The sequence below is a fragment of the Monodon monoceros genome, unplaced genomic scaffold (assembly GCF_005190385.1).
Source record: "Monodon monoceros isolate NGI ecotype Baffin Bay Population unplaced genomic scaffold, NGI_Narwhal_1 Super_Scaffold_21, whole genome shotgun sequence".
NCBI classification, from domain to species: domain Eukaryota; kingdom Metazoa; phylum Chordata; class Mammalia; order Artiodactyla; family Monodontidae; genus Monodon; species Monodon monoceros.
Genome location: NW_021703778.1, coordinates 37,057,249 through 37,078,449, shown reverse-complemented (window position 1 = coordinate 37,078,449; position 21,201 = coordinate 37,057,249). Strand labels below are relative to the sequence as shown.

General features: G+C 47.7%; 1 protein-coding gene across 2 annotated transcripts; it reads left to right on the top strand.

The window, feature by feature from the left end:
* Positions 1-374: 374 nt before the first annotated feature.
* Positions 375-20,899, top strand: VPS33B (VPS33B late endosome and lysosome associated). 2 transcript variants are annotated; one of them, XM_029239298.1, is made up of 23 exons: positions 375-828; positions 4,523-4,603; positions 4,986-5,047; positions 6,501-6,550; positions 6,746-6,813; positions 12,274-12,319; positions 13,387-13,481; positions 13,779-13,883; positions 14,284-14,380; positions 14,605-14,682; positions 15,027-15,100; positions 15,402-15,488; positions 15,652-15,742; positions 15,957-16,031; positions 16,280-16,344; positions 16,466-16,520; positions 17,436-17,482; positions 18,072-18,204; positions 18,826-18,899; positions 19,394-19,495; positions 19,650-19,725; positions 19,828-19,944; positions 20,239-20,899. In XM_029239298.1, the coding sequence occupies exons 1-23, from the start codon at positions 733-735 to the stop codon at positions 20,316-20,318; spliced, it is 1,854 nt and encodes a 617-aa protein (XP_029095131.1). In that variant the 5' UTR covers positions 375-732; the 3' UTR covers positions 20,319-20,899. The 2 variants fall into 2 exon arrangements, with proteins under 2 accessions (XP_029095131.1, XP_029095132.1); XM_029239299.1 differs by lacking the exons at positions 375-828; positions 6,501-6,550 and having other exon boundaries at positions 4,589-4,603; positions 20,239-20,609.
* Positions 20,900-21,201: the final 302 nt, after the last annotated feature.

Here is a 21,201-nt window from a genome sequence, read left to right as displayed (position 1 = left end):
CCCTCACACCCGCCCCGCATCTCCACGCGTCTGGCCTCCCGCAGTTCGGAAGCGAGAGAGCTCCCAGCCTGCAGCTAAATTTGTGGAGTAGATTTGATTGACAGCCCAGATCCTCAGTGATCAATGCCCTCCGGATTCCGAGTTGGTTTCGCCGATTTCACCAAGTTCTGAAAATCGAGCAAGTGCCCATCGCTTGCTTGAGTGAGCTAGGAGAATTGGGTGTACCCCTCAAAGTTAGTTTAAGGTATAATTGTTTTATCACAGGAACACTCGCCTCTGGTCAGGAATGAAACTGAACCTTGACGCGTTGCCGCTTGTTTTCAAATGTCCCTTCCAGGACGCCGTCCTTTTCCGGGTACGCTAAGCGCTGGTAGAGTGCACGGGACTTCCGGGAGGTCTAGGAAGTCGTCCCTCTCTTTGGCAGGAGGCGGGTATCTCTGCAGGTGTAGACCCAGATCCTGCGGACCGGCAGAGTGGACCGGGAGGGGTGGGGTGGGACAAAGTGGCTGCAAGCCTGAGGCGAGGTCCCCCGAGGCTGCGGCTGTCCGGCCAGGAGGTGGCCATTCATTCCTCCATTGTGGCTGAGGAGCGAGGGCCCCTTCGGGGGCTCTTTCGAAGTCCGTGCCCTTACCTGAAGGAGAGCCATCCTGCGCTTACCCTGGGGTGCTGCCGGCCTTCTCAGAGCGGAGGGCGTCCCCCTTCTTCCACCCTGCGGCCCAGGTGACCGCTGCCATGGCTTTTCCCCATCGGCCGGATGCCCCAGAGCTGCCTGACTTCTCCATGCTCAAGAGGCTGGCCCGAGACCAGCTCATCTATCTGCTGGAGCAGGTCAGTGCCTGCCACGCTGGGGGCCTTTACTGTATCAGCAGCCAGCACTCACTGGATGCATAGTTCTTTCTTACTGAGCTCCCTTGGTCTTGCTCTTGGCCCTTGGTATTGTCCTTGGAGCTTCTGTGGCAGGTCCAAAATGAAGCACTCAGGGAGGGAAACTTGGGACGATCTGGCCAGAGAGTTAATGGAAATCCCCCCCCCCCGCTTTTTTTTCATACAGACAAGGGAGACACCACTAGTGCCAGGCATCACTGGGGATGGAAAGATGGTTAAGACAACTTTGTCCTTAGGGTTCTTACGTTCCAGTGGGAGCAGTATGAAACACAAATTACCACACACAGGGTATCATGTGGTGAAAGAGTGATAGCTAGGGTGCCTGAAACAATCATTTCTAGCTGGAGTGATCTAGGAGTTTCAAGGGGCTGGAGTGTGAAGATGAGCATATTTTCCTTGGAGATGGGAGAGGATGTTCCAGGCAGATGGACTGGTAGGAGCAAAGTTGAGGAACCAGGGAAGGACAGGCATGTAATACAGAGAAGAGAGGGATGAGAAGTTACACAATAAGCATTAGGCAGCTACTGAAAAATTTTCCCCAATATGTGACATGAAACAATACTTGAAGATGATTCTAATAGCCATTGTGAAGTTGGATAAATGGGCAAAACAAGAAGGCCAGTGAGGAGACCATAGATCAGACTGAAGTAATAAAGGCCCACGCAAAATTAGTGGCAGTGGAAATGAAAGGAATTGATGGGTTTTTTTGAGTCAAAGACTCAAAGACATTCATTGGTCGTAAAGGTTAAGGGAGAAGCAAAGCTGAGTTTGACATTTTTAACTTGAGCTAATAAGAAAGTAATGCTATTACTGTAATTTTAATGGATTACATATATAGTCTTGTTTAATGTTCATATTCCCCACTAGATTGGAAGGTCCTTGAGGACAGGTACATACCTATTTTGTTCAACATGTATGCCTAGTGAGTACCTAGCTTAGAGTCAGGCACTTAGCATGTGCTTAATAAATATTTGTTGCATGAACATTGAATAGAAATGAGAAAAAGACTTAGAAAGAGGAACAGTTTTGGTGGGGGAAGTTGAGTAGTTTGGGTTCGGATAGGATGAAGTTAAGATGCTAGGAGGAAATACCGCTTGTAACATCAGAAGATAGAAAGGTAGAATTGCAGCTAGGGTAAAGATGGGGACTTGGGAGAACCTCAGGGGATGTGGGACCATATTTTATTTCTCTGTAATATGTCCTGTAGTGGTAGCACTATGATTTGGCACATGAAAGACACGCAACAAACGTCTGAGGAATTGAAAAGAGATGCTAGTTAGAACCACTAGTTCAGGTGAGATCCCCATGAAAGAAAGTAAATGAGACCAAGGATAGAAACTTGTAAATAGAATGACCTGAGGAAGAGCTGCCCACAAGGATGACTTAACGTGGCCAGAGTGGATTTCTGTGCAGTAATGTCCTCTTCAAACTAACTTCCTCTGACTTAATTCTTATTAATGGGCACTGCTATTCAGGCTTGAAACCTCAGAATCATCTTTGACTCTTCTTCCCTCCTCACACTTAACTAAACCAGTTGCTGAGTCCTGTGGATATTTATTTCCTTACACCTGACTTTTTTTTTTTTTTGCGGTACGCGGGCCTCTCACTGTTGTGGCCTCTCCCGTTGCGGAGCACAGGCTCCGGATGCGCAGGCTTAGTGGCCATGGCTCACGGGCCCAGCCGCTCCACGGCATGTGGGATCTTCCCAGACCGGGCACGAACCCGGGTCCCCTGCATCGGCAGGTGGACTCTCAACCACTGCGCCACCAGGGAAGCCCTACACCTGACTTTTTAAATGGTGATTATAAAATAGCACTAACAAATTCTAGAAAATGCAGAAGATAAAGTGTAAAGAACAAAAAAATCACTTACAACCCTACCATCAGATACAAGCACTGTTAACACTGTTAATTTCTTTCAAGTATTTTTAAAAATTCGATTACATGTTCCATGTATCTCTTAAAAAACCTATTTTTGTTCACATCACCACCAGCCTAAATCAGGTCCTCATTCATTACCACAGGCTTGGGCTGCTTGTTTGTCTTTTGTTTTCTTGCCGCACCCCGTGGCATGCCGCGCATCCCCGACCAGGGATCGAACCCTCACCCCCTGCAGTGGAAGCGCAGAGTCTTAACCACTGGACTGCCAGGGAAGTCCTTGGGCTGCTTGGACTGTTGCATTAACCACATAAGTGTAGTCCTTACCTCTAGTTTCTCATGTCTCCAATCCATTTTACCCACAGTTCCCAGATTTACCTAATGAAAATTCCCAGCTGATTGGATGCTTCAGTGTACAAAAGCTTTATATTTTTCCTTGTTCCATAGAGGATCAACACCAAACTCCCTAACTTGGCATTTGGGACGCTTCATGCTCTAATTCCTGTCAAAGATTTCAGTCTTGTTTCACACCATTCCCCTACATCAAGATTTCTCAACCTTGGTGCTATGGACATTTTGGGCTGCTTAATTCTTTGTGGTGGGACTGTCCTGTGCATTGTAGGATATTTAGCAGCATCCCTAACCTCTACCCGCTAGATGCCCGTAACACCCCCTGCCCCAAGGTGGACAACCCAAAATGTCTCCAGACTTTACCAAATGTCCCCTGGGGGGCAAAATCAGCCCTGGTTGAGGACCACTGCCTTACATGTACCTTACCCATCAGGCAAACTGAATTGCTTGTTCTGCCCTTACCATTCAGCCTGTTCTCTTTCCCTGGCCTTTGCTAGATTGCCATCTCAATCTATCACTGTCAACATCCTACCCATTTGTCAAAGCCTAGTTGAGAGGAAACTTTCAACGACTTCCCCCTCTCTTCTGCTCAGTGTGACCTCTCCTTCCTCTGGACAGATGAAAGGGCAGCATCAGGAGTGATGAAGCGGGAACCAGAAGACAGGGATTTGGCGTGAGAGAGTGGGTGTGAGGGTGAGGACTGTCCTGGGTTAAGTTTTCCGCCTTGAACATAGGTTATTTTTGTAATTAGAAGAAAAATGCCATTTAAAGAGATATTTGGCAGTTAGTTGAGGGGCTGGAGGATACACGGTGTGTTTTTGTTTTGTTTGGCTTCGTTCAGCAGGAAATCGATTGGGTTATCAGGAGACAGTGGAAGAGGCGGTGGAGTAGAGGAGCAATAATGTAGAACAAGGTCACAGGCGAGCAGGAGGGTTGAGTGACAAGGACTTAACCTTAGAAAGAAGGTGAAATATCTTTCCACTGGTACAGAAAATGAGAAGACAAAATAGGTGAATATGTAGAGAAATGTCAGCTGTGGATATAGGCAATTAATAAGGTGCTGGGGGGGCTTCCCTGGTGGCGCAGTGGTTGAGAGGCCGCCTGCTGATGCAGGGGACGCGGGTTCGTGCCCTGGTCCAGGAGGATCCCACATGCCGCAGAGCGGCTGGGCCCGTGAGCCATGGCTGCTGGGCCTGTGCGTCCGGAGCCTGTGCTCCGCAACGAGAGAGGCCACGGCAGTGAGAGGCCCACGTACAGCAAAAAAAAAAAAATAAGGTGCTGGGGTAGATGAGGTCTAGTGCCCTTCCAACTCAGAGACTGTGCTTCTATTAAATGGATGGCTGGATGAGCTGTCAGCCGAGGGAGCTTGTGTGACCCGAGAGTAACCCAAGATACTGTGTCTCCTTCAGCTTCCAGGAAAAAAGGACTTGTTCATTGAGGCAGATCTCATGAGCCCATTGGATCGAATCGCCAATGTCTCCATCCTAAAGGTACCTGCCCCTTTCTCCACGTGGATCAGGCCCTTCTTTCCTATTAAGCAGTTTTTCTTTTGATGAACAGTACATATTACTGAAGAGTGACTACCCTTATAGGGTAAATAGGGGATGGCAGAGTTACAGTAAATAGGGGATGGCAGAGTTACGGTGACAAGGGGGGATTGATACTCTTTGTATTGTTTTTGAATTGTTTTATTTTGGGGTTTTCTATTGACAGTTTGAGGAAGGTTCAGTGGGATGGTTGTCAGGGAGGTACTTTGACTGCTAGAATTAGTGTAAATAGGAGGAAGCCCTTCCAGAAGACCCCTGTCATTGTATCAGGCTTTGGGTTTCCAAGCACACTTATGTCCATTGTTTTGTTGGATTCTCTCTGTAGCAACATGAAGTAGACAAGCTGTACAAAGTGGAGAACAAGCCAGCCTTCAGCTCCAGTGAACAGTGAGTGTCTGGGAGACTCTGTCTCGGCTCCAAGCTGGAGGAGGTCCCTACACATTTGCCTTTGATTGGTCCTTGGCCGAGATCTGGCACCATGATGTTTGTGACATGGTTCGCTTCCCTCTTCTTTTACAAATTCATCCTTAGGTTATGCTTTAGCCTCTTAATTGGTCTCCCTTTCTGCGGTTTCTCCCTCCCTTGTCCTCATCTCTCTTTAACCCAATCTACCATCTCTAACCAGATTGATTAATCTTTCAAAAATATTTTCATTGGGCTCTCCTGAAGAACCTTCAAGGCTTCCCTTACTTACCGAGTGAGGTCCTCATTGTTCGTCATAGATTCCAAGGCTGCCTCCAGGGAGGCCTCTCACCCCCTTTCCAGCCTGGTCTCTTTCATGTCCCCACTATTCAGCTCGCACTTTTGCGTGCTTCCAGGCTCTGCACACGTACCTCCGTGTTTTTGGCCACTCCACCCACTCTGCCTGAAATTCTCTCCTCTCCTCACTGTTCTTGCGACAAATATCCAGCCTTCAGAATCCAGCCCCACCTCCTCCACGCAGCTGTCAGTTGCCATTCCAGGGTGATTTTCTCCTCCTCTAGATTTGCATGGGGTTCAGTGTTTGTCCTGTTCACCTGGTACACAGTCACATCCTGCCTGTTGTCTGATGTTTGTTTTTATTTTTAATACTTCTCAACTTAAGCAATGTATACCCTCCCTTAGAGGAAATAATTCTCCTAGATACATGGAGAATACATCCAAGAACCCCAGTTTGAAGAACACTATTTTATATACTTTCTTGTATTGTTTTTTAACACTTGATTGTTAATATACTCCATACATATGTGCATCTTATTTTGCCCAATAGACTGTAAATTATTTGAGAGCAGGAACTCCTGGGTCCACCATAAGGCCAATAAGTGCCCCCAGCCCACCACGATATACCTGTTTTATCGAGGGGAGTCTTGTGTGTGTGTGTGTGTGTGTGTGTGTGTGTGTGTGTTTAAACTCTTAATTATATACTCATATTTTTAAAAAAATTTTATTTATTTATTTGGTTGCACCAGGTCTTAGTTGCGGGAGGTGGGCTTCTTAGTTGCAGCAGGCGGGCTCCTTAGCTGCGGCTCCAGGGCTCCTTAGTTTTGGCTCGCCGGCTCCTTAGTTGTGGCATGCTAAGTCTTAGTTGCAGCATGCATGTGGGATCTAGTTCCCTGACCAGGGATTGAACCTGGGCCCCCTGCATTGGGAGCGCAGAGTCTTATCCACTGCGCCACCAGGGAAGTCCTGGGTCTTGTGTGTTTGATATGTGGTGAGCCAAAAGAGCTGGCAGGGCTTTGGCTGCGGTGAGAGCTGTAGCAAATGATGAAAGAGTTGGCATTGTTTAAGTTTCTTCTAAGCTGCTATCACCAACTTCATGATTTTTCTTCACTGAGGTTTTTTTCCCCCTTCTCTCCCATAGATTATGCTTCCTGGTCAGACCTCGCATCAAGAATATGTGGTACATTGCCAGTGAGTGTGCCATGGTGTTCATTATAACTAAGACCTGGGAAAGGGTGGGAAGGTCTAAGGACCCTGACCATAAGAACCCTTTAATAAGAAAAGAATTGTTTGGGTAGGCCATACTCCTCGTAGAGGCTCTCTGCTTCCTTACTTCTAGTCTAACAAAGGTCCATGGCTTTTGAGTTGCATCCTTTCTGTCTGTAGATCTTGTCAATGCTGACAAAATGGCTGGCCGAACTCGGAAATACAAAGTGATCTTCAGTCCTCAGAAGGTGAGTTTGGACCCTGGTGGAAATGACATCGGGTAGAACAGGATTGGGGACTAGGAAGGGGTAAGGGGCCAACACTATATAGCTGTATCTCCCTCAAAGCAAATTATAGGTGACTGAGCAAAATACCTGTCACCATCTTTTTATTAAGGTAGCAGAGAGTCTGTCATCAAATTGCCCCAAATGTAGATTGTACAGTTGTGAGAGATGTCCTCTACATAGATTTCTTTAAGTGAAAAGATTGACATTTTTGAAGTAGAACCTGCTATGTATCCCTTCTAACACCAATTCCTATATAGTAATGGTGCACAATGTTATGGCTTTTCAATGACTTTCTCCCTATATCCCTTTAATAACAAACACAATAAATCTTCACCCCCGCCCCATGCTCATCGAAGGCGTGTGGCTGGGCTGCCCTTGGGTTATCAGAACCATACCAGTGTACTTTGGAAGAGATTTTTCTTACACAGGGTGCAGTAAAATGTTCTCTAAGCTTGGAGCAACTGAGGGAACTGAAGCCCACAGTCACATAGTGAATTAACATAGCCATGCTAGGTTTCTTCCATCTTTACCTCAATAATTGCAGTAAGTGTTAGGTGATCTGTCATAGTATCTCCGTTTCTCGATTCCATCAAGCTCCCCTGTCATCCCCACATCAACGGGGTGCATTGTAGGTACATCCTCAACCTGATTGATTGGGAGGAATGATGTACCAGGTCTGTACATTGCCCGTCGTAGGACTATACAGTTATACCAAGTAGTGCATGCCACACTTGGAGCAGGTAGAAATTAAAGTTGAAAGGACAGGGATTTATTCCTTTGCAATTCTCCCAAGAAAATTCTAAAGAAAATAGAAGCAGTAGGTAAGACTAAAGACACTGAAGCCAAACTGTCTGGCTGTGAATCCATGCTTTAGCACCTATTACCTGTGTGATCTTGGATAAGTTACTTCACTGGTCTGTGTCTCAGTTTTCTCATCTATAAAATGGAGTTGATAATAGTACTTATCTCTTTTAAATGAGGTGACTTCCAGTTTCTATTAAGAAGTCTAGAGGAATCATAGGCTTATATTGTTTTCTCATCATTTAAAAGGAATAAGAGGAAAGAACCAATGATCTTCCTTTGAAGATCATTTGAAGATTGATAGCACAGTCTTACAGCTATTAATCCTGTTTAACAAATATATCAAGTGTAGCATTATTACCAGGGCAAGAAAATTATTGAGTAAAATAACCGATCAGAATTAGAGGTTAATTTTTTTTTTTTTTTTTTTTGCGGTACGAGGGCCTCTCACTGCTGTGGCCTCTCCCTCTGCGGAGCACAGGCTCTGGACGCGCAGGCTCAGCGGCCATGGCTCACGGGCCCAGCCGCTCCGCGGCATGTGGGATTCTCCCAGAATGGGGCACAAACCCGTGTCCCCTGCATCGGCAGGTGGACTCTCAACCACTGCGCCACCAGGGAAGCCCTAGAGGTTACTTTTGAATGTTATTAAAGGAGCTGTAGCAGTAATCTCTAGTTTTTGGAGTCTTACAAAACCCTTTTTTTCAAACTATACTTCCAAGGACAGATTTGTTTAAACAGGGAATAGAACAAGTTGGTAACAGTTTCAAATAATGCTACAAGCCTCCATATCACACAGAAAAAAAGAAAATTGATATTTTTATGAATTTTTTTCTAACACCCTATCTAATCAAATTTTTTGACCTAATTTTCCATTACAGGACAGTGTCTTCCTTAGTTGCTGTAGGGAAGAGGAATTTTCTCTCTCTTCCTGAGACTCCCTTTGTTAATTATGAAGATTGGCAGTTTTCAAACTGGGCTATGGAGTTCCATTAGTTAGCATTAAAAGTAGCCCTATAGGGACTTCCCTGGTGGCGCAGTGGTTAAGAATCCACCTGCCAATGCAGGGGACATGGGTTTGAGCCCTGGTTCAGGAAGATCCCATATGCTGCGGAGCAGCTAAGCCTGTGCACCACAACTACTGAGCCTGCGCTCTAGAGCCCGTGAGCCACAACTACTGAAGCCCACGTGATACAGCTACTGAAGCCCAGGTGCCTAGAGCCCATGCTCCACAACAAGAGAAGCCACCGCAATGAGAAGCCCACGCACCGCAACAAAGAGTAGCCACCGCTTTCCACAACTAGAGAAAGCCCGCGCACAGCAACGAAGACCCAACACAGCCAAAAATAAATTAATAAAATTAATTAATTAATTTTTAAAAATAAAAAAAAAAGTAGCCCTGTAGGATTTCAGTTTTACTGACATAAATGAATGAGGGATGAATAGGACTCTTCTGTGTAACCATAAAATAAGGAGCACATAGCATTAATCTTCCACACCTCATAGAATTATGAGGATCAAGAGAGGTAATGCTTTTATTTTTTATTTATTTACTTTTCAATTTTTTATTTATTTATTTATTTTTTGGCTGCGTTGGGTCTTCGTTGCTCCACGGTGGCTTTCTGTACTTACGGCGAGCGAGGGCTACTCTTCGTTTCAGCGCTCGGGCTTCTCATTGTGGTGGCTTCTCATTGCGGAGCACAGGCTCTAGGCGTGCAGGCTTCAGTGGTTGCGGCACGCAGGTTCAGTAGTTGTGGCTCTCGGGCTCTAGAATGCAGGCTCAGTAGTTGTGGCACACAGGCTTAGTTGCTCCACGACATGTGGGATCTTCTTGGACCAGGGATTGAACCCGTGTCCCTTGCATTGGCAGGCGGATTCTTAACCACTGCACCACCAGGGAAGTCCCTCTTTAAAAAAAATGTTTATTTATTTAGTTGGCTGCTCCGGGTCTTAGTTGCAGCATGCAGAATCTTTAGTTGCAGTCTGTGGGGTCTTAGTTGGGGCATGCATGTAGGATCCAGCTCCCCGACCAGGGTTCGAACCCAGGCCCCCTGCATTGGGAGCACAGAGTCTCAACCACTGGACCTCCAGGGAATTCCCGATGGCACAGTCTTACAGCTATTTATCCTGTTTAGGAATACAAATATATCAAGTATAACATTATTACTAGGGCAAGAAAATTATTGAGTAAAATAACCAATCAAAATTACAGGATACTTTTGAATGTTATTAAAAGAGCTATAGCAGTAATTTCTAGTTTTTGGAGTCTTACAAGAACCTTTTTTTCAGATTATACTTCCAAGGACAGACTTGTTTAAACAGGGAATAGAACAAGTTGGTAACAGTTTCAAATAATGCTGCAAGCCTCCATATCACACAGAAAAAGAAAATTGATATTTTCATGAATTTTTTCTTTCTAACACCCTATCTGATCAAATTCTTTGACCTAATTTTCCATCATAGGATGATGTCTTCCTTAGTAGCTGTAGGGAAGAGGAAATCTGTCTCTCTTCCTGAGACTCCCTTTGTTAACTATGAAGATTGGCAGTTTTCAAACTGGGCTATGGAATTCAATTAGTTAGCATTAAAAGTAGGTCCATAGGGACTTCCCTGGTGGTCCAGTGGTTAAGACTCCTTGCTTCCCCTGCAGGGAACGCAGGTTCGATCCCTGGTTGGGGAACTAAGATCCCACATGCTGCATGCGGCGTGGCGTGGCCAAGAAAAAGGCCTATAGGATTTCAGTTTTACTGACATAAATGAATGAGGAATGAATAGGACTCTTCTGTATAACTGTAAAATAAGGTGAACCTAGCATTAATCTTCCACACCTCATAGAGTAATTATGAGGATCAAGAGAGGTAATGCTTTTAAAACACTGACAACAATGCCTAGTACATGTGAAACAAATAATACACAGCCACGATTATTATTGTCATCATCATTATCAGACAGAAGTGCCCTCAACTTTCTTCCTCATTACCTCCAAATATTTCACCCTTTTCCCACCTGTCTCAAAGGAGCATGAGGGAATTCCCTGGTGGTTCAGTGGTTAGCACTCTGTGCTTTCACTGACAAGGGTGTGGGTTCAATCCCTGGTGGGGAACTAAGATCCCCATGAGCCATGCAGCATGGCCAAAAAAACATAAAATAAAAAATAGAAAATAATTTACAAAAAATAAAAAAGGAGGACAAGACACTGGCCTTTCCCCATCTAAGAGCGGAGGCTCACCTGTGTTCTTGGCCCCATCCCTGCCTGCTTTCTCCACTCTCTTGCTTCATCAAGTAGACTCTTTTATGTCTTCAACCATATCTATCCCTTCTAAACAGTTCTCTCTCCTCATCTCTTGTCCCTGACAGCGACTCTCCCTTAATTTGTGTCCAGACTGAAGAATTATCTGCTGCCACTGCTTCTGCTTCCCCACATCCACCTTCACCTTTTTTTTTTTTTTTTTTTTCAGTATGTGGGCCTCTCCCGTTGCGGAGCACAGGCTCCGGACACGCAGGCTCAGCGGCCATGGCTCACGGGCCCAGCCGCTCCGCGGCATGTGGGATCTTCCTGGACCAGGGCACGAACCCGTGTCCCCTGCATCAGCAGGAGGACTCTCAACCACTGTGCCACCAGGGAAGCCCCCACCTTCATGTTTTAATCTAGTCGCCTAAGATCTCCGTTGTCAAATCCAGTGATGTCTATGTCATGCTCTTCCTACTTAACTTCTCTGGCATTTGAGACTGTTGCCCATTCTTTCTTGAAACTCTGCCTTTAGAGGTGCTATTTAGGGGTGCTGTTTTCTCCTAGTCTCACCTCTCTATGTATTCTTTCTCGGTCTTCTCTGCCCGGTCTTGGACTGTACACCCTTTTAATTTTGGTTCCCTAGAGTCCTGTCCTAAGCTCTCTTCTCTCTGTGTGTTCTTTTGGACAAGCTGTCCACTTTAAATGCAGTGTATGTGCCTTTAGCCCCCAAGGCTGTCTGTCCAGACCTCCCTCGGTGTCTGCAGAGGTCCCATGGAAATGTCCTAACCAGAACTCCATCCCTGCTCTCTCCACACCATTGCTTTTTACCTCCACCTGCTCCTCCTCCTCTGTTCCTATAGCACTGTCATGCCCTGCTTCCCGTCTCTGCTGGCAGGACCCACCCTTCCCTGACAGCTGAATACTTTCTCCTTTGTAAAGCTTTTCTAGTCAATCAGGGAGAAAAAAGCAATTGACTTAATAAGTGAATGAAATGGCTGAAAAGGAAACAAAGGGTTGGGCCAGTGATTCCAGTGGTCCTTTCTAGATCTAAGAGTCTGGGTTCTTTTGTCTTTTTCACTGGGTTCAATAAGTGTGGTCCTTGGGCTTCCCTGGTGGCACAGTGGTTGGGAGTCCGCCTGCCGATGCAGGGGACACGGGTTCGTGCCCCGGTCCGGGAAGATCCCACATGCCGCAGAGCGGCTGGGCCTGTGAGCCATGGCCATTGAGCCTGCGCGTCCGGAGCCTGTGCTCCGCAACGGGAGAGGCCACAACAGTGGGAGGACCGCGTACCGCAAAAAAAAAAGTGGTCCTCATCAGTGACCACAAAGGAACTCCAGAGAATGGAAAGAATGGAGAAGGGGGTTACTAATCAGCCCCCCTTTCTCTTTCAGTTTTATGCGTGCGAGATGGTGCTTGAGGAAGAGGGCATCTATGGAGGTGAGAGGAGTCGGATATGAGTGGAGAGGGGGAGGACGTGTGGAAGAAGGCCGTGATGGTTGTTCCCTGTACCCATCTCCTTCTTTTCCCTGCCTCATTCCTGTTGGCCTGGCAGGAGGAGAGGGTACTGAGAATGGGAAGGAAGACCCCAAATTAGAATACTAGTGGGGCTATAGTTGAAAATCACCGATGCTCTCTTCTTACCTCCCAAGACTCCCACAAGCAAAACTCGTGCCTTCCCTCCTGTGTGCATTCCTCACTCCATCCTCTGTGCAACACAAACCTGGTCACCGTCCTCCCTACTGGAAATCCTGCAGTGGCTCAGAATAAAGCCCAGGATCCTCAGCATGGCCTCCTGTGCCTCTACAGTCTGGCCCCTTCCTGGCCCTTTAGCCTCCTCATGTGCCACTCCTCTCTCCTGACTCACTACCCTCCAGCCATGGGGACTTCACACACCTGTTCTTGTTGCCTGGAACATTCCTCACCCTACAGCTTTTTGCCTACCCAAATCATACTCAAATTCTAAGCCAAATGTCTCTTCTTTAGGGAAGTCTTTCCTGTGCCTGTAGTTGGGGTTAGATCCGTGAAATATTTGTGCTCATAGGTTGCTGTTTTACTCCTTTGGAGCATATAACTGTAGTTAGATTTGTCTGGTGTATACTCTCTCACTACCTTGTCAGCTCCAGAGGTCAGGAGCATGTCCATTCTGTTTACCACCATGTCCCCAGTATTTAGCCTAGCACCACACATATGTGGCTCTCCGTCAGTATTTGTCCAATAATGCATAAATGAAGGAGTGTTTCATCAGCACTTTCGGTCGGCACTCTAATGAAAACACACCACTGAGATCCCACTGTATTACAGGCTGTTACGTACATGTCTCCTTTCCTTATCAGCCTGTGAGCCCCTTCCGGGCAGAGACTGTATCTTATACACCTCTGAGCATCCCGTGCTCAGTGCAGTACCTGGCGTGTGGCAGGCACTGAGGAGTTTTTGCACGGCTGTAGTGGAGCTTCCCTCTTAATGTGGAGCCACGGCAGGGAGACTGATGCTCTCTGTACCCACAGATGTGAGCTGTGACGAATGGGCCTTCTCTTTGTTGCCTCTTGATGTGGATCTGTTGAGCATGGAACTACCAGAATTTTTCAGGGACTACTTCCTGGTAAATGCAGGGCCCTTGGGTCTTGGCATCAAGGAGTCGGGACAGACATGGGGTCCTGTGGGCTAGAAATATGGATTCAACCTTCATCCAACTCATAATTTATCATGAGTGATAGTAATTTGGAGACGGAATACCACTGCTTGAGGTTCATGGGGCTTCCATTGGGGCCAATGAAAATGGACTTTAGCAAGCGTTGCCCAGACCCTGCCTTTCTGCTCAGGGCTTCTAGGCCTCTCCACTTTCCAGATGGATCTGTCGGGTTGATCCATATCTTTGTGGCCCATGTGGTCCCTGCAGGAAGGAGATCAGTGTTGGATCAACACTGTGGCACAGGCCTTGCACCTCCTCAGCACGCTCTATGGACCCTTCCCTAACTGCTATGGAATTGGCAGATGTGCTAAGGTGAGCAGTTCTATGTCCTGATAGCCCCTATTCACTTGTTTTCTAAGCACCAAGGATTGTTCATGGGCATCTGGGATGTGAGGTATATTCTTTACCTTGCTTTCATTGCTCCAGAGTAGGTCCCCAGAGGGGAGAACTTGTGTGGCTAACAGAATGGCAAGGGCCCAGGACCTCTAGGTAGCATCCCTAAAACTTTGGGGGCGGAGAGACTCCTTCACTGGTGTGGGGCAGGATGGGGAGGGGTAGGAACAGGTGGGAGTAGAAGAGGTAATATCGTTAATAATTAGCTCCTCTCTTGGGGTCAAGGAGAAGGATCACATGGAAAGGGGTTGGGTTCTGTAGGTGTGGGGCTGCACAAGGGACCTGGACATAAGATTGCGAATGTCTTGGGCCCTGACAGATGTCACATGAATTGTGGAGGAAACTGGAAGAGGAGGAGGATGGTGAAACCAAGGGCCGAAGGCCAGAAATTGGACATGTCTTTCTCCTGGACAGAGGTGAAGTATGCTCAGCACTCCTCTCATCTGTCGACCCTAGAAGATACTGGAATATGGGAAACATGGTGGCACAGCTGGGATCCTCAAGTTGAGGCTGTGAATGCCAGTGTTGACTGGGGGCTTGGGCACTTGGGCCCCATGGAAGGCACTTGAGCGGATACTGAGCAAACTGGGTGGGAGGCTGCATCGGGGAAGACCCTCACGGTCAGGGATCTCGGTTTCAGACGTGGACTTTGTGACGGCACTTTGCTCCCAGGTGGTTTACGAGGGTCTGGTGGATGACACCTTCCGCGTCAAGTGTGGTAAGTGGCATCTTAGCGAGACGGAGGGGTCCTCAGCTCCTGGGGCTTCCCACGGTGAGGGTGCAGGACTTGTGGGAGAGACCCAGGCTTGGAGTGAACTGCTGCCTTCCAAATAGTTTGGGGGAACGTTTAAATCTTTATTTCTTTTTTTTGGGCGACACTCCTTGGGGGATCTTAGTTCCCTGACCAGGGATGGAACCTGGGCCCCTGGCATTGGAAGCTCAGAGTCCTAACCACTGGACCACTAGGGAAGTCCCTGGGGGACCTTTAATGGCAGTTCCGGAAAGAGAGGGGAAGGAAGGACTCATCAGAGATCCTCATAGCTGTTTCCTCTGCTCTCGAAGGGAGTGTCGACTTTGGCCCAGAAGTCACATCCTCTGACAAGAGTCTGAAGGTGCTGCTCAACGCCGAGGACAAGGTGAGCACATGGGTTCCGGCAGAGGATTTCCCCAGGGCCACTGCCACCATGAGGCTGTGGGCCCCGGCACTGGGAGGAGAGGCCGAGTCCCCAGGAGAGAGGGACACCCAGCCAGTTAAGAGCACAACCCAGAGCACATAGCAGGGATTTGACATGTCCTTACTGTTACCAGCTCAGCTTCCTTTGTACTTCTGCTAGAATAGCTGAGCACTCTCGCTGTGCTGTTGTTACCCTGATGAGGCAGGAAGGAACAAGGTATGCGTCTGTATAGTAATTTGTTCCTGTCTCATTCCCCTTGCAGGTGTTTAATGAGATTCGTAACGAGCACTTCTCCAATGTCTTTGGCTTCTTGAGCCAGAAGGCCCGGAACCTGCAGGCCCAGTATGACGTGAGGCTCCCAGCCCGGGTCCTCCGTCTGTTTCCTCAGTGGCTCCCCAGGCTGCTGCCCTTTGGCTCCCCTTCTGATGCTACAGTGGGTGGGAACTGAGGGAGGGTAGTGTTTGCTCACATCTGAGGGCAGAGGGGCTGACCTCATGGGAATGTCCCCACAGCGCCGGAGAGGCATGGACATAAAGCAGATGAAGAACTTCGTGTCCCAGGAGCTCAAGGGACTGAAGCAGGAGCACCGCCTGCTGAGTCTCCGTAGGTTTCAGCTTGAGGGTAGGGCAAGGGGAACCCTGCAGAGGAGATCTGGGAGGAGATCCCTGTTCATTTGGAAAATAGTGCTCTTCTTTGGTCTAAAGTGTGAAGAAATGCTCCTGCACTTTGCCTTAAGAGGTCCTTATTCTTCTGGACAATAAAGAGGCATTCTTTCAGAACCAGGAATATGTCAGCTCCCCTTTTGTCCTGTCTGCAGATATCGGGGCCTGTGAATCCATCATGAAGAAGAAAACCAAGCAGGACTTCCAGGAGCTCATCAAGACTGAGCATGGTGACTTGGCTACTTCTCCTGCTTCTGCTTCCGTGGCTCCCAGTCCAAGCCTGACCTGAAAAGATGCTCTCTGGCTCTTTCCAGCTGACGCTGGCTGTGTGGAATGTTGGTTCCTGCTAGAATCCCTGGGGGCCCCTTAACCCACCCCAAGGATGAAGAAAGGGATGGGGAGACCAGACGCCCATTAGCATAGATGGCAACAGCTGAGCTGCTCCCCCAGTAACAGGCTCTCCTCTGATTATTTGCAGCGCTGCTGGAGGGCTTCAGCATCCGTGAGAGCACCAACTACATTGAAGAGCACATAGACCGGCAGGTGAGGCGGGAAGGGGGGAGATATTGGGAACAGCGTTTAGAGGTGGGGCTCAAGCGGAAGCAAGAGGAGAGAGCGTGTGTTATGAAACTTGAATTCTCCTTGACTCTTCCTTCCTGTGCAGGTGTCACCCATAGAAAGCCTTCGCCTCATGTGCCTTTTGTCCATCACTGAGAACGGTGAGCCCCAGGGACCAAAGACGCCGGATTGAAAAGCTGTACCTTAGGGATAGTTCCCTGTAATCTCGTGGATTCTTTCCCCTGTAAAATAAAGCAGCTTTTGTTTTGGGTGAAACATCCCCAGGTCATAAGGTAATTTATTGTTCCAGCCCTAAACAGGACCACATCCACCCTCCTCAACGCTCCCGGCACATGGCCTGTCCCATCGTAGGACTGCAAAGGGGTAGAGCTGAACGGCATTTCTCTCATCATTCCATCTGGCTTCCTACCCGCAACAAGATTTCATAATCAAGATACAGTCCAGGAAAAACCAATTTCATAAACATTTTAAAAGCTCAGATTCTGCAACCTTTCGTGGCAACTTGTTTTGAATGTTGAAGTCTTCCAGTTGGCAAATATTCTTTAAGGTTGCTTTCTACCCAAAGATGTTATTTGCTTATTCTAAATACCCTTTATTGTAGTTGGAAGTCCATTTCTTCTTACCTCTGTGGAGAAAAACATCTAAGGCTGCACTTTGGGAACTCATTTGAACACTTTTCCTATTCCCCACTAGCTGTTGAGCAGTTCCCCAGACAACTGGCCCATAGCCAGGGAGAAACGCACAGGAAGGCCCTTGTCCTCCCTCCTGGCGCATCCCACCCCCCACTACGGATTAGATTAGCTTTCGTTTCAGTGTCCCTTCCTCAGGGCTCTTCCTTGGAACTCTCAGATCCAGGCTATATCTTTCAAAAAGCAAGCTTAAATTTAGGAGTCAATTTAGAATCAACTGCATAGGATGCAAGGTTAACGTTATGTACTGACTCCTTCCTTCTCACTAGGGTTTTTTTTTGCTGGGGGGACGAGGGTTGGTTTGTTGGTTTGTACACCTTAGGGCATCTCAGCTGGCTCATGAACCTTTATCTTCCTTACCCTCAGGTTTGATCCCCAAGGATTACCGATCCCTGAAAACCCAGTATCTGCAGGTAAGGCCAGGAGACTGTGTTCTTGAGGGAACTTGGTGGAGGGAGGTCATTGGACATTTTCGAAAGAGGCAAAAGAAGAAACGGTCCCTTTCCTGTCCCCATCACCCTCCTGTTCCCATGTGGCCTCCCTCTCAGAGGTTGTGGGGATGGTCACCTTTCAGCACGCAGAGACCCTTCCCACTACCCTTGTTTCACTCTCCTCCCCTCTTATGTGGCCAATGCGGGGGGAGTTTGAACAATTCAGCTGTTGGACCCAGTGGTGAGTTCTTACTCCTGGATTCTCCCTTTATTTAGCACCTTGCGAGGCGTCAATACACCTTTCCTTCCAGGTCCTTCTCAAGTCCTACCTCCTCTGTGAAGCCTTCCCCACCTCCTTACATCGACAGCTTTCTGTGATCTTTAATTGTTCCATGCTGCTTTTATTCTTTGTTTGGCATTTGGTGATTTCTGATATGAAAATCTTCCCCACAAACAAGTGTGCGCTGCTCAGGACACAGAGCGCATAATCCTCTCCCCCACCTCCATATCACCCAACAGTGCTAGGCCCCTGGTGAATGCTCGGTAGAGAGCTGAATTGCATTTTCTTCAGAGCTATGGCCCCGAGCACCTGCTAACCTTCTCCAATCTGCGGCGAGCTGGGCTCCTAACGGAGCAGGCCCCAGGGGACACCCTCACAGCTGTGGAGAGTAAAGTGAGCAAGTTGGTGACGGACAAGGCTGCAGGTGAGCAGGGAGTACAGGTAACCCCTTTCACCCTCCTCGGCTGTTGTTGCCTGTTCTCTCAATAGGCAGAGCACCCTGGTGGGGAGAGAATGAGCTGGGGAAGGAGAAAGTGATTCCTTACTGTTACTGTCCTTACTGCCACTACTGCTGCTTGTAAGAGCAGCTTCCAGTTATCGAACACTGATGTGCTAAGCCTTTTAGATACACTTTCTCATTTAATCCTCACAAAGTTTCTATGTGGTAAGTTTTATTATCTCCATTTTACACATGAGGAAACCGAGGCTTAGGGAGGTTAAGTGACTTCTTCAGGGCCCCTTAGTAAGTCAGATTTAACTCCAAAGGCCGTACACTTAACCAGTAAACTAGGATCACCCTGTAGATTGCATTTAGTAGAGGGCTGGTACCCTGTAGGAGGAGGAAGACTGCGGGTGGGAGAAGGGTGGTGATTGTCTTAATCAGTTCCAGGGAACTGTAGGTGAATGGCTTTGAGGGGGATCTTCAGATGTGATAGGTCCTGCTGTTTGAGAAGAGGGGGTCCTGTCATTTCCTGAGTGGTATCACCTGTGGCAGCATCATTAATCCATAAACCTTAGATGAAACCAGCGCAGATTTCTTTCCCAGGAAAGATTACTGATGCCTTCAGTTCTCTGGCCAAGAGGAGCAATTTCCGCGCCATCAGCAAGAAGCTGAATTTGGTATGTAGAACAGGGGTGGACAAGGGAGGCAGTGGGGTCAGTCCTTTGTGAAGTACTTTGAACCCACAAAAACCTCTCTGTCATTTTGTTTTTATAAAGATCCTTTTGTGTGGTAGCATTATAGCATGAGCTTAATAATGAGACAAGACACAAAGGTTCATTCATTTAATGAACACGTAACTCACACCTACCAATGTCAGAGAATACACTAAGTGCCGCTTCAGTGACAGACATGTCCCATGTCGCTGAAGGGTCAGAAGGGGTCCCTCTTTCCAGCGAGCATGGAAACGCATTCAAGAGAATCAACAGGCACTGAACAGCTTTCATCTTTGGTTATGGATTTTTTGTTTTTTTTCCTCCAAGGCTATTATTGCTGGTTCTTACTTTAGTTGAAGTAAGAACTGTTCTTAGGGGTATGCCACTTTTCTCTGACCCTGTAAAGGACTGGAGGGCTGAGTGGTCACTTGCCTCATACAGTCCCCTTTGCCCTCTAGATCCCACGTGTGGATGGCGAGTATGATCTGAAAGTGCCACGTGACATGGCGTATGTGTTCAGTGGTGCTTACGTGCCCCTCAGCTGCCGAATCATCGAGCAGGTGAGAAAGAGTGGCTCGCTCCTGTTCATATTTCATGCTCTCTGCTTTCTCTTAGTCCCTGGCCTGGCCCAACTTTTAACTACCTGAGTGACTAGCAAGAAATGTGACAGTCTGGCTGCTGCTAGACTTGAAACTAGCGCTTGTGCCTTCCCAGGTGCTGGAGCGGCAAAGCTGGCAGGGCCTGGACGAAGTCGTGCGGCTTCTCAACTGCAGTGAGCTGGCATTCACAGGTGCATGGCCTTGCCCAGTGGGGGCGGGGGGAACCTAGAGGAGGGCCGGATGCATCATCCAGTAGTGCCCGTAAAGAGCTGAGTCTGGTCTGGTCTTTGCAGACATGACCAAGGAAGACAAGGCTTCCAGTGAGTCCCTGCGCCTCATCTTGGTGGTGTTCTTGGGTGGTTGCACATTCTCTGAGATCTCAGCCCTCCGGTTCCTGGGCAGAGAGAAAGGTGAGATCAGGCTTCCGTGGGATCTGGGGGACAAAGGGCAGCCCTCAAGAAGGCTTCTTTAATGGCCTCTGGGTACCACTTGCTGCCATCTTGCTGTGGGCTGAATAGCAGGAAGCCCAGTTCCACCAAGCATGGCAAGTTGCTGTGCCCAGGAGCATGGCACTGACGCATCTATGACTATAAACTGGTGCTCTGACCCAGCCAGGGCCGTGGAACTGGAGGGGCTTGACATGGCTGGTGTTAGGGGCTTAAATCTGCTCTCAGTCATGTATGGTGTTGCTTTTGACTCCTTAGGGTACAGGTTCATTTTTCTGACGACAGCAGTCACCAACAGCGTTCGCCTTATGGAGGCCATGAGTGAGGTGAAAGCCTGAACTTTTCCCGGCCAGTGTTGATGTCTTCCCTGGACATGTTCCGCAGTGGGATGCAGGAGTTTGAATCCCAGCTGCTAATAAAATGTCTACCAACTATGCTTCTAAGAGCTGGGGAGCAGGGAACTTATTTGGATTTAGAGAACATATCTGAGGAGAGAGTTCACTTCCTGCCCCCAGGATATTTCTTTTTTGTTTATGAAGTACAGCCCATGCTGATGAAATAAGGAGGAAGAGGATCTTTTGCTAAATCCTGTTTGAGTATCATTGTAAATAAAGCCTCTACTCTCAATGTATCAATATTACGTTTAGTTCTAGACAGGCACTTCCATGTATACTGGTGAAGCAGAGGGGGCTTTACATAGGGGCTTCGTGTATTCTACGGCCTGGACTGGGTAGTAGCTCTGGGCCTGGTCTGGTTCTTCCTTGAAACTTGCACTGGTCTGGTTCTTCCTTGAAACTTGCACTGTACTGGACTTTCCTCAACCGTAAAATGAGGATTAGTTAGATGATCAGTACCAGTTAGATGATTGCACCCTTCCAATTCTAAAATTCTGTGATTCATTACACTTTAGAAAAAATGAGCTTGCTATTGTTTTAACTTAAGGAGTCGCTTGAATTTTAAGCCTTTTGTTTCTTATTGCAGAATGAAAAATTATGTCCCTTGTTAGAGCAATTTCAGGCATTGGCAAACTGTGCTCCTGTAAAGGTTACCAGTGCCCTCCTAAGTGCTGATTCTAGTGACCTTTCTTTCCCTTTACCCTTTAAAAATTGTGAACACTAACCACATCTATTAGTGGTCGTCTTCTAAGTTGATCTCACTGATAATCCCCTTTACCTTCTTGTAATTCTCATATTCAGCTTCCATGACACACTTCTTTGTCCT

Coding starts and splice junctions, on each gene's coding strand:
- VPS33B (XM_029239298.1), top strand. CDS start 733: ATGGCTTTTCCCCATCGGCCGGATGCCCCAGAGCTGCCTGACTTCTCC. Junction 6,814..12,273: donor TGATCTTCAGTCCTCAGAAG/GTGAGTTTGGAC, acceptor TTTCTCTTTCAG/TTTTATGCGTGCGAGATGGT. Junction 16,521..17,435: donor TTTGTCCATCACTGAGAACG/GTGAGCCCCAGG, acceptor CCTTACCCTCAG/GTTTGATCCCCAAGGATTAC.